At 40.2% G+C, this 13,155-nt stretch overlaps 1 protein-coding gene across 2 annotated transcripts in view; it reads right to left on the minus strand.

Annotated features, from left to right (window-relative positions):
• Positions 1-324: 324 nt before the first annotated feature.
• The window catches only part of Scp2 (sterol carrier protein 2), a 95,661-nt gene continuing 82,830 nt past the window's right edge, over positions 325-13,155 (minus strand). For both annotated transcript variants that reach the window (XM_020174631.2, XM_020174632.2), the window contains 3 exons: positions 11,434-11,563; positions 4,277-4,356; positions 325-1,343 (listed from right to left, as the gene is read on the minus strand). In XM_020174631.2, the coding sequence (XP_020030220.2) occupies positions 1,248-1,343; positions 4,277-4,356; positions 11,434-11,563 (306 nt within the window). In that variant the 3' untranslated portion in view covers positions 325-1,247. The remainder of the gene's footprint in view (positions 1,344-4,276; positions 4,357-11,433; positions 11,564-13,155) is intronic.

The following is a 13,155-nucleotide window of genomic DNA, read 5'->3' on the forward strand; positions in this document are numbered from 1 at the left end:
TCTGCTAGGCTAAGTAGAATCACAGAATTATCACAGCAGAAGGGACCTAAAAGACCATCAACTTAAACACCCTGTTTGCAGTTTAGGAAAGAAGCCCAGGCAGGCAGTTATTAATCTGCCTAAGAGAAGCAAATCTCCTAGATCCTGATTAAGTATTATTGTCACTACACCACACAGCCTCCCTAATGAATAGTAATCGTGTCAAAGCAACCAATAGATAACATCCAGGTAACATTCAGTTTGTAAACTGCCAATGTTTCCCTTCATATTTTATCATCCAGAAACCCTGAGTGAAAAGAACATACACAATAAAAACAAAGGAAATCGAGAAGTGCTACTTTAATTTCCTATTAAATGTTCTTCCAAAAGCATTATTTTTGTTCCACATCTGAGTTATAAGAAGTAACATTAGAATTAGAAAAACTAGGAAGGTAAATGTAGAAATTACTTAAACATATGAAAAAGGAAAATTATAATAAAATATTAAAAACCTTAAAATCTTAAATTAATGAGACTAGAATTTGAAAAACTGTTCATCTAAAAACAAACTTTATTTGTTCAATTATTTTTAGCAACAGCATTTTATGACTCTAGTGCCCTGATTTTTTGAGGAAGAAACCTATTTTAAAAATATTTTTACTTTAAAAATAGGCCTGTGTTCAGCCATAAATTTTTCCCCAAGCTCTGATCATAATTCTTTTATTTGGGAAGAAAAAATTGTTTCTGAGGGCATGAAATGCAAATTTTTAAAGTCTTTTTTAAAATCCTAGTACAGAATTTGAAGAGCTGTTTATGGGAAATCAATGAAGATTGTTAAGTGCACCACAGTAAGTACTGGTCAGTTAGGGATTCTTTTTCTTCCTTAGTTCTCTCAAGGAAAGCTCTCAAGTTGAATCTCCAAACAGAATAACCCTTAAATATTACTTCTAAGCAAAACGAGAGCTTTTGTTTAGTCTTTAGATTTTATTGTTCTTAATTTTATTCTGAAACTCAGATTTTCTCCAAACCATAATCACTGTATTAACTTTGTCATGCATATGTGTATGCAATTCCATAAATCAGTAGTACACATCAGACTCTGTTCACTGAGAGCTTAGGAAAACATGATTGGTCACACCCATTTAACAACAAATCTATCTCACACTATTTGCCAATGTACAGCTTCAGTCTAAGTCCTGACAATGAAATATATGGATATATATCTATATATCTCATCTTGGCTTTCCAAAGTTGCCAGAGGGAGTTCTTCACAGCTTAGCTTTGCCTGGCTGAAGCTGAAGATTCTGCAACTTCATCGCCAAGCCCATGTTGCCAGTGATTTTCAATTTTCCTTGAAAGAAGGCCTGTGAATGAGAAGAAAGAAAATTCATTACTTGGGGGTTTTGTTCTGATTGCTAATGTTTCTACTATTCTGGCCCTGAGATCATTTATCCAGGTATTTCTTCAAAATATGAAACAGAGCTTTCAGGAGAAGATTTAGAATCAGATTCCTCAAAAGGCAGAGTCTGTAAAGACCACACTTTATGTATAGCAGCAGAAGGGAACAAATGTCCAAACTGAGTCTAGCTTTCCCTGCCTTCCTCAAAGGTGGTACCTTTTCCAAATATTAGGCAAAGCAGGTTCATACTAGATCAATTTTGTTAAAAAACATTGAGTTGGAAATATGAACTGAAATTTTCAGTAGGCTGAAGGCAGAAAAAGACTCTCAAAACCACTTAGAAACTCTTGGGAACTCCATACAGTGTGGACAGAACTCCACTGACGGCTTTGCTTCTCCTGATAAAGGCCTGGTTGCTGTGGAGGTAAGCTACTTGCTCACAAGGGGCTCATGTATTCTCTGGCTCAGTGAGAAGAATCAGACCACTTTGAATGGCAGAGCCACAGTCTGTTCTGTTAACAGCAAAACTGAGAACACAGCATGACTCCTGACTCCTCTGCCATGATGTCAGTCATCTAACTCAATTCCTAAAATAAGGAAGAGCTAAATGAGAAATATTTCTCATAGTCTCAGCTTTTCACAAAAGTACATTAAAAAATGAGGAATTTTTCTGTGTTTCTCCATACTTGCTGGTAAGGGTGACTAATTCCTTTCCCCCCCCCCCTCCCTTGTCTGAACAAACTAAATATTTCCTTTCTATATGGCACAAAGCCTTCTGTCTGATGACTTAAAGGTCAGGTGTCTTGGAACACAATATATTTAACATGTGTCTCTTGAAAATATGGACCAGTAGTACAAAAGAAACTCACTACCTTCCACTTTTCTAAGCTAAAAGATAAAATGATTTCTTATTTACTAATGGAGAAGAAGTGAATGTCACCCTTTAGAGAACCCAAACATACGGCTCCCTTTAATCTGGCTCTTCATGTGCTTTTTTTGCAGAGAGCACACTGCTTTGCTTCAACTGTAGCCAGACAGACACATAAATTACAGTTTCTACTGCATTTAATGATTTCCAGTCAAATCCTCTACTGAGCATAAGGGAAGTCCATTAGCACATTCATAGAAAGATCTGCCATTTTAATCTTTAATTCCTCTGGGTGCTAACCAACAGGTGCTGAAGGAAAATAAGCTGACACCTCACTCCCTAAAACAGGCAGTCCATAGATAAACTGGGAGGCCAAGGGATGTGTGAAATCAAGGCTGTGCATGGAGTATGCAGTGGGCCAAGGAGCAGTGGCTGAGAAGAGGATGGCAGCCAGCTCCTGTACTGGTGGCCTCTGTTCCATCCAGATTTTTGGAGAGGGCTGCATGGGTGGAAAAGTCAGTGTGTGTTCAGCTAAAACATCACAGATGCACATCTCTCAGGTATGGCACTGACGGAAATATGCTCAGGCCTGTAATACTAGCTACTTGGGAGGCAAGGATCAGGAGGATCACAGTTCAAGACCAGCCCAGAAGAAAGTTTGCCAGACCCTCATCTCAACCAATAAAAAACTGGGTGCGATGGTGTGCACTCAGCTATGGGATATATAACAGGGAAGCATAATTAGGAAGATCATGGTCCAGGCTGGCTTGGGCAAAAAGCAAGATACTATCTCTAAAATATTCAGAGCAAAATGAATATTTTGCTGGTGGGCTGGTGGGGTGGTTCAAGTGGTACAGCACCTGCCTAGCAAGTCTGAGGCCTGGAGTTCAAACCCCAGTACTGCCAAGAAAAAAATTTTTAAAAAGGGATTTAAAAAGGAATAAGTGAGCCAGGCACCAGCGGCTCACGCCTGTAATCCTGGCTACTCACAAGGCAAAGATCAGGAGGATCACAGTTTGAAGCCAGCCCAGGCTGACCCTGTCTCGAAAATACCCATTACAAAAAGGGCTGGCAGAGTGGCTCAAGGTGAAGGCCCCGAGTTCAAGCCCCGATATAAAATTAAAAAAAAAAAAATGGAGTAAGTGGACTTAGATTTAGTTTTACTCAATCTTATGAATTACCAGGCAAGACCCAAAACAAATTAAGGCAGAGAAAGGTCCTAAGTTTCTTTTTTGCTAATGGAAAAAGTGTATCAAGTTCACAGAAAGCTCTGCATACCTAGTCTGTTCCACACTGAGACCAGGAAGAGCCACAGGAGAATAAACACATTTTGGATAAATACAACTTAATCCAACAACTGTTTACAAAATCCTAAAACATCAGGCATTGTGCTAAATTCTGGAAACACAAAGACCAATAAGGGGTGGCTTGCCCTTTGAGACATGATATAATGGAGAAGAGACAGGCATATCATGACTAGTAACATTAAGACATCATGACAAGCTAAGCTAATAGTCCACTAAGGAGCTCACAAGAGGCACTGACTACAGCTCCCCAACAACTTAGAAGGAAGTCCTTGGAGCTAACTTGAACAGAGAAGAGTATGCCAGGAAAGGACAGTCAGGCAAAAAGAAGAGCATGGGTGAAGATGTGGAATGCAGAAGGTTCTATCTATGCACACCACCCTCCCTCCCCTGGGAGCACTGCTCCTCTCCACTGTGCCCTGCAAACCCTCATTCCAGGGTCCACTCAGTGTTGAGGCTTCCTAACACTCAAACATGGCTTCTTTTTCCTCCACAAGCCAGATACGGTACCAAATCGTGGTATCCCTGAGTGTGAGAACTACTTCCTATTCATCTGGCACTCCCAGCACACTGGAGAATGTCTAGTACATAGCTTGCTCTACAAATGTTTGTCACTTGTTAAGTGACCATTCAGGGGAACACTGTTTTGTGGGTCTGAGGCAGGAAAGGAAGTGGAAAGGGGTAAAGACCCACCTGCTACCAGGCTATGAGCTTGATCATACTTACCGACTGAGGATTCATTTTACCAGTCATCAAAGCCAGCAAGTCTGAGTCGGCCATGGTGATTGTGCAGTCGGCCTTCTTATCTAAAACAGACAGGCAGGAGAAGGGACAGCATTCAGATGACTGTATATATTTGAGTCAAGACCACTGACTGCAATAGAATCACATAGTTGTAAGCAGTGTGGGAAAATGGGAACTCAAATATACTTTTATAGCAGCCTGGTAAGATATAATCTCAATATTAAACAGAGGGAATTAATTAACTAAAGCATGGCATATTCATGTAATGAAATACAATGCAACCATGATAAAACATGATGTGGATGTAGACTTACTGACCTGAAAAATTTTGTATTATATTACTCATGACATTTTTTTTTAACAGTACTGGAGTTTGAACTCAGGGCTTCACGCTTGTGAGCGAGGCTCTCTACCACTTAAGCCTTTCCACTAGCCCCTACTCTATAACATTTATAAGTCAGTTACAAAATAAATTTTAAAAATGATCCCATTTTTTGCTTAAAAACAGTATTCAATTATATAAGTATAGGCAGACCATCTGTCAAGTTAAGACAGCAATATATTACTAATAGTTATGTGGTGGACAGATTCATCTCCAACCTCTGGTAACTTGCCTTTGCTTTGTCCCTCTAGTGAGAGCAGGACCCATGACTTGCTTCTAGCCAAAAGAATGTGCCAACATGACAGAATGGAATTCCTGTGATTTTCTTGTTTGAGCCTCCATTTTGCTAGCAGAGCTGGGATGACTCTGGCCTACAGCCCATAAAATACTTATAGCTGTCTTTTTCATGGTCACAGGAAATTCATTCTGCCAACAACCTGGGTAAGCTTGATCACAGACACTTCCCCTATTCAAACCTCCAGCAGCCTTGTGCAACAATTTAGCTAAGCTGTCCTCAGTCTCCTTACCTATGAAAAACTACAAGGTGATAAATGTGGGGTTTTTGTTTGGTTTTTTTTTTTAAAACAGAATCTCACTATGTAGCTCAGGCTGGCCTCAAACTTGCAATCCCCCTGCCTTAGTCTCCTGAATGTTGGGATTACATATGTGCACCACCATGCCCAGGTAATGTGTGTGTTTTTTTAAACCACTAAGTTTGTGATGATATATTACACAGAAAGAGAAAGTAAAACAAGTTATCTAGATCTGGGGTTAATGAACTTTCTAAAAAGGAACACTAAATGTTCCTGGTGTGTCACCAGGTCTCCATTACAACTACTCAATTCTGCCTGTGTAGTACAAAAAGCAGTCACAGATAGCACACAAACAAATGCATGCTTAGGTTCCAACAGAACTATTTTCAAAATGGGTGGCAGATAGAAAGGGAGAAGATATCTGCAACGTGAATATATGACAAAGAACTTTTGTCTAGAATAAGAAAGAACTCCCACCAGCCAATGAGAAAAGGTCAGGTAACTAATGCAAAGCTGGACAAATAGGTAGGCATTGTACAAAGAGGTTCTCCAAATGGCCAAAACTGTGCACAACACGCCTGGGCTTCATTAGTCATCAGAAGATGTGCATTAAAACCATGGTGAGGGGCTAGTGGAGTGACTCAAAGGGTAAGAGTACCTGCCTTGCAAATGTGAGGCCCTGAGTTCAAACCCCAGTGCTGCCAAAAAATGAAAAAAGAAAAAAAATATGGTGAGATGCCACACACCTACAACAGTGCGCTGTCATTAAAACAATGACAATACCAAGCAAAGTCTGCAATGTTCACACAAAGACTACCTATCCCTCTTAGGTATGTGCTAAACAAACAAAAACATATGTCCACACAAAAACCTGCATGTCAATGTTTATTGTGGCTTTACTCACAACAGCCAAGAGCAAAAAAACAAATGTGCTTCACCTGATGAAAGGATAAACTACTCAGCAACAGAAAACAAACTACTGTGAGACACACAGCAACATGAGTGACCTCAGGGAGAGCAGCACACTGACCCTGTCCATACGACACTCTAGGCAAGGGGACACTACAGGACAGAGATCAAATCAGCGGTTGCCAGGGCCTGCAGATGGGGGAAGGGGAGTGACTACAAGGGACATAGGGACACTTTGTTCTTGGGTGGTGGCAAAATTCTGTATCTTTTTTTTTTTCTTTGGTGGTACTGGGGTTTGCACTCAGGGCCTCACATGCGCTAGGCAGGCACTGTACCACTTAAGCCATGCCCCCAGACCGTTTTGCTTTAGTTACTTTTTGAATAGGGTCTTTCATTTTTGTCCAGGGCTAGTCTCAGATGTGATCTTCATATTTATGACTTCTGAGTAACTGGGACCCAGGCACATGCCACCACGCCCAGCTTATTCATTGAGATGGGGTCTTGATAAGGTTTGAGGCCATCTCCATCGATCCTTTTGATCTCTGTCTCCTGAGTAGCTAGGATTACAGGCATTAGCCACAATACCCAGCTTCTATATCTTTAATTGTGGTAGTAATTACACAACTATATGCATTTTGTTTAAACTCACAGAACTGCACAACAGAAAATGGTAGGTTTTACTGTGGTTAAATTATACCTCATTGGGCTCTGGTGGTTCATGCCTGTGATCCTAGCTACTTGGGAGGCTGAAATTGAAAGGATTACAGTTTAAAGTCAGTCAAGGCAAATAGTTCTTGAGACCCCCATCTTCAAAACAGCCAGAGCAAAATGGACTGGAGGTGAGTCTCAAGCCTGCTTTGCAAGCTCAAAGTCTTGAGTTCAAACTCCCACCCGACCAATAAATAATACTTCAATGAACATGAATTTAAAAAAAACCCCATCAGTACCCAAAGTACTATCAAACATATGGAGCTCTGCATCTGTCAGATAAAGTGGAAGTGAATATAAAATAGGACAATACATCAAAATCCTGTCTGGCTCTACTGCAACTATGACTTAGCATTTCTACCCTGTGGTATATGCCCAATGGGAAGGAGGTACGTGCCCACTAAAAAACATCATAAAATGTTCAGAACAGCTTTATCCATAAGGCCCCAAAATGGGAACAAAGCAGGGAAACCTTAGCCTATAATGAATAGCTGCTAGGGTATTCACACTGCTGACCAAAAGCAGCCAGACCTAAAAGAGAGGAAATACCACATGGTTCCATTTATACGAATTTCCAAAATAAATAAAACTAATGTGGTGATAGGATTTAGAACAGCAGTTCCTTTTGGGGTAGATGACAACAGGAGGGGACTGAGGGAGTCTCTAGAGTATGGGCAACCTTCGGCATCTTGGTGTGGGAGGTGTATTCATTTGCAAGCATTCATCAAGTGTATACTTCAGATTTAAGTCTTTTATCAAAGGCTAAACTTCAATAAAAATGTTACCAAAAGAAAAACAAACAAGTGATGGGCTACATTTGGTCCACAGGTCATAATTTCACAATTCCTGGACTAAGTGGTAGAATTATTTCTCTATCTTTTCTAATTTTTATGCCAAGTGTATATTACTTAAATAATACACTTAAAAATGTTAATTTTAGTACATCAATGTGTAATTAACAGAAAAAAGATGGGCTGGCAAAGACTAACATCTCTTGCTAAGTTGGCTGTGACTACCTTGGGCAATAAGAGGTTTCAAGTGCAAATGTTTTAGGTAACCAATCACTAGAACAATGGGTTCCAAAATTCATCTGGCTTCTCTTCTCATTAAAAATTAGCTCAAATTAAAGTTGGCCTTTTCCCCCAAATCAAGTCACTTTCTACCCTCTATTTTTTCATTCGCTGCACTCATTCCAAACTCCCTTGCTTATCTGCCTGCGTGGTTTTTGTCTGTATCTGTCCAGTGGAAAGAAACTTCAAGCAGGCAGAGCCCTTGTTTACTGCCCCAGGCTCCCAAGGAGTGCATCACACATAAAAGGTTATCAATAAACTGCACAGATAATCTGTACCTTAATAAAAGAGGAAGGGTAAACCATTAAAGCATGGTGTGCCCGTATTATTAAACAACTGAAGCAAGATAGGGCTGGCTGAATGGCTCAAGTGCATGCCTAGCTAGCATGAGAATGAGTTCAAACCTCAGTACCACCAAAAACAAAAGGCAAAGAGAAGTTTTAGTTATGTCTTATAACTTAAGAAAAACTAGCATTTAATATATGAGCTGGGAAGGAAGCAATGACTTACCAAGCACTTACAATTCGAAGTGCATTACATTCTTTATCTCACTTAATCCCAGAACAGCTCTATGGACAGAAATTATTCTCACCCATTTTTTAGATGAGATAATTGGACTCAGGGAAGGTATGCACCTTACTTTAGGTGAGAGAGCCAAGATCTGAAACCAAGTTAGGTATCTCCAAAGGCTCTTTCTAATATTCCTTGAGGATGAGAGACCCTGAGGTTTTCTGTATCCTGTTGCCCATAAAGGGATAGGGTTGAGAATTCAAGCATTGAGAGGGCAGAATAAAGGAACAAAGGAATAAAATGTTGCATTAGATTCATCGAAGCTAGCTTCCTGGAGATATGCTATAGGAGTTGTTTCAAAGAAGACTGAGGGAGGGGTGAAACTCATGGAGAAGATGCTAAAAGACACCCAGGGACCAAGGAAAGATTATGGAAAGTACACAAAATCAAAGCCTTAATGTACCCGTGCATATAACCATTACCACGATCTTATTAGCATGCAAGTGAATAAAAGATATTTCAGTAAATCTTACTTTGATAACAATAAGTAAACCTCCCAACACTAAACCCATGCCAGAAGAACTAGCAATTCTCCTTAAGATGCCAGTTCAAATTAGGGCAGGTTATCAATGCTTTAACATAGCTTGATCTCTAACAAAGGGCCACTTGTTGGTAGATGTAAAAGGAGCTGGCAACTTCCAGTGGTGGCTTTTACAGGGTAAGTCCATATTTCAACACCACTCCTGACTGCCAACAGGTGTCAAGTTCGGCAGAAATTACCCTGCCCCAGGGTGAGATCCCTTCAGGTCTGGGATGGGGCACCGAATACAGGCAGAGCACATGGCAATAGTCTCTGTTCAGGGAACAAGGCTCCTCTGAAATCATCCAAGAGTTTTCCATAAGCAAATTATGATTTATAACCAACCAACCCAACACAATCAACATCAATAAAATAGGAGGAAAAGGAGAACTTTAAAAAGATCACCATAACATCTGTCTGAGAATGTCAGAATATAATCCAAAGTAACTATTAACCTTTAGTCATTAAAAAAAAAAACCAAAAAAAAACAGGCAGTACTGTATTTACCAAAGCATTTTCTATTTCAAAAAGCTGAAGTGTGTGTGGTTGAAGACTTTAGCTATTTTTCCTATACCATCTTAGAGTGGCAGCTCATAAAATGCAAGCCCAGTCATTTTCTGCCCACACATTTTGGGGAAAACAAAAGACTGCATAACTCAGGAGCCTTTACAACAAAACCACACTGCCCACACCAGATGGAAGCCTTGTCACTGCTCAGCTTTCCTACTTAACCTCTCACTGGTTACTTAATCAACAATGCACATAGCAACACTCCTAACTCTTTCTCCTGCTTCCAAACACTATGCTGTATTTCAGAAGCTCTGCAAACCTTTCTCTTTGAAGGGCTCTGCATATCTAACTGCACTTATAGAGGAACACATGTCCATCCCTCCTAGCCAAGGTGAACCCACCTCCTACCTATGCTTCTGATGACATCCTCTCCTCCAGGGCCTCCCTCAAAAATGTGTTATTAATGAAGGGCCACCATCTGTGACAGACCTCTCTTGTCCACACAGTCTCTAGGTCCTATCAGCTTCACTTCAAATATCCTGGCATCCACCCTCTACCAACACTTACTTTGCTCACTGCCACATTAAGCATCACTTAGACAGTGGCAATACCCACCCTCCTAACTGCTCTTTCTTCCTCTGATCTCCTCCTGACCAAGACTATTATTGTTTGAATATGAAGTGTCTCTCCCACAAAAGATTCATGTGCTGAAGACTTGGTCCCCAGCTGGTAATGCTATCATGAGGTGACTGGATCATGAGGGAGCGAACTTCATCAATGGATTAATCTCTGATGAGCAGCTGAATGAACTATTAGGAGGTGGGGTTTGGTTGGAGGAAGTAGGTAACTGGGAGCATGCCCTGGAAGGGCATATCTTGCCCCTGGCGCTTTCTCTCCTTCTTCCCCTCTCCCCTGCTTCTAGGCTACTATAAGATGAGCAACTTTCTTCTCCCATGTCCTTCCACCGTGATGTTCTGCCTTACCACACAAGGGTCCAGAAGCAATGGAACCACGCAACCATAGACTGAAAATGCTGAAACTCTGAACCAAAATAAATTTTTCCTTCTTTAATTTGCTTTTGTCAAGGAATTTTGTCACAGCAATGGAAACTGACTAATACTGGTCCAAAGTACCAACTTCGTCCTCTAAAACACAGCTCTGGCTTTCACTTTTCACTTTCCTCCCAATACTTCAAATTTCTAAATTATACCAGGGCGTCTCCAGCAAGATAAAGTTAACAGTGCAATGTAGCTACCACTAGCTGAATGCTTACTAAGTGCTATTCATCCCTTCATTCATTCTGTTATTCATACTTATTTTTGAAGACCTACCATGTGTCAAGTACTGGGAGTGCAGCAGTGGACCTAGCAGGCAAAAAACTCTCTGCCTTTGAGAGGCTCAATTTTGGAGGCAGAGGGATGGACAACAGCAAATAAATAAAACAAGCATTATTTGACATACCAGAGTGACAAGCACTATGAAGAAAAATAAGGCAGAAGACAACAATAGGGAATTATAATAGGATATGATTTTTTTTTTAAGGTGGTTAGGACAGGGCTCACTGAGAAGGTAACATTTGGGCAAAGATCCAAAGGGCAGAAATAGCCATGAGGACATCTGGGGGAAGATGTCCCCTCCCTCAAGCAGAGGGAACAGAGAGTATAGGCTCCCAATCTGAAAAACACTGTTTAAACACTAGCAAGGAGGCTGGTATTCCTGAAGCAGGGCAGGGACAAATCATGTGGCCATTACAGGAACTCTGATTTACCTGGAGTAAAGACCAGTGTGAGCAGAGGAGGGTGGAAATCTGACTGTATCTCTAAAGCCAGCTCTTTGGGAAAACAGCAAAGCCAATTTCAACATTTCAGGTTGACAATCTTTGTGAACTTTGTGAGCCTTTGTCATGGCTCCATAAATGAAGTCACTATTACACTGACCTGAGTTTGGAAGCACTGATCCTTTGCCGTTCTTCACATCCACCACCCAGGTGGCTTCTTTACCCCCAGGGCCATCCTTCACCTTGAATGCAAAAATACCACCAATTTTCTTCACAAACTGTTCACCTTCCTGGAAACAAAATACCAAGAGTTACATTAAATACCCTCCTCTGGCATCCTACTCAGCTAATTAATGTTTAAATAGGTATGTAACATCCCCAAGCTCCCTCAGAATCTTTTCCCCAGAAGTCAGAAAGGCAACCAGGCAACAACTCCCACATCTGCCAATCTCCTGTAAAAAATGGCTTCTGGTAGAAGGAAAGGAAGGATGGAGGAGAAGTGGCAGCATTTTCTGCTGAAACATCCTTTGTTTGTCTCAATAATTTGAGGATTCAATCTGGCCTCTATAAATGCGCCTACCCCTTTCTGCAGGTAAATTCCTTTACATTTAATTTTGGTCCCCATCAGAACTTAAGTGGTCCAGAGACCAAAGCTCTCTCTGTGTGTGTGTGTGTGTGTGTGTGTGTGTGTGTGTGTGTGTGTGTGTACACTCATTTCCTGTCCTAATATAAAGAACTACATAAGTAATAAATCATTTACTACTTACTTTTGCATCTTGGGCACTGAAGTTAGCCTAAATACAGAAAATATAACTTCAAACCCATATTTCTACAGGTGAGTTTCTTTTCTCTGTCTTTCCTTTCTGAAACATGTACAAAGCCAGATATTGTTCTAGGCTCCAAGGATAGGGAAGCAGAACTCAGAAAAATAAAAGATGGCAATCTTTGTGCCATAGTGATAAGACACCGGGATAAAGGGAAGCACACTGCTGGAGCAGCTGGAAGGGGAAACAGTCAGAGGATAACAACAGTCTCACATCCTGTTTTAAAAAATCAAAAGCAGGAGAAGTGGGGATAAAGGAGAATGATGGAGGGGGTGAATTAAAATAAGATATATTTGATATATTGTAAAAACTTTTGTAAATGCCACAATGTACCCCCAGCACAACAATAAATAAATAAAATCAAAAGCAGCACAATTAGTTTTATTGAGCTTACTTTTCTTTAGAGAAGAAACACATTTCACTGTGGAAAAATTAGCAAATATTGATAAGCATAAAGGAAATACCAATCATAAACTTATCAAAGAAAATCATAGTATTAATCCCATCTTTTTCTCTGCATATATATTTTTTAAATGGGATCAACTACTTTTCTGCCTAATATAATTATCCTCATTACTATATCACAAGTCCTTCTATATCATTTCAGAATTTTTTTTTTAAATGAGGTCTCCCTATGCTGCCCAGGCTGGTCTTGGACTCCTAGACTCCTAGACTCAAGTGTTCTTCCTGACTCAGCTGGGATTACAGATGCATGCTACCAGGCTCAGTTTCCAATAATTTCAAGTGGCTACATTATAAAATTATAAAAGGGTATTGTAGTTTATTTAATCAATGCCCTTTTGCTTATTAGGCTAATTCTAATTTTTGGCTCTTACTACAATACTGGGAATAATATTCTTATAATCTCAACATTTTTACATAGCCTCATTTATTTAAGGGTAAATTGCTAGAATTAAACTTTGCTAACATTGAATCTGGAAATCACCATAGATTTGAGTTCCTGCTCTTCCATGTACTTCTATAATCCTAGACAAGTTATTAAACCTCTCAGCATCTTGGTTTTCTTATCTGTTAAATGGAAATAAAACAGCAGTTAC

This window comes from Castor canadensis, chromosome 7, assembly GCF_047511655.1.
Source record: "Castor canadensis chromosome 7, mCasCan1.hap1v2, whole genome shotgun sequence".
NCBI lineage: Eukaryota > Metazoa > Chordata > Mammalia > Rodentia > Castoridae > Castor > Castor canadensis.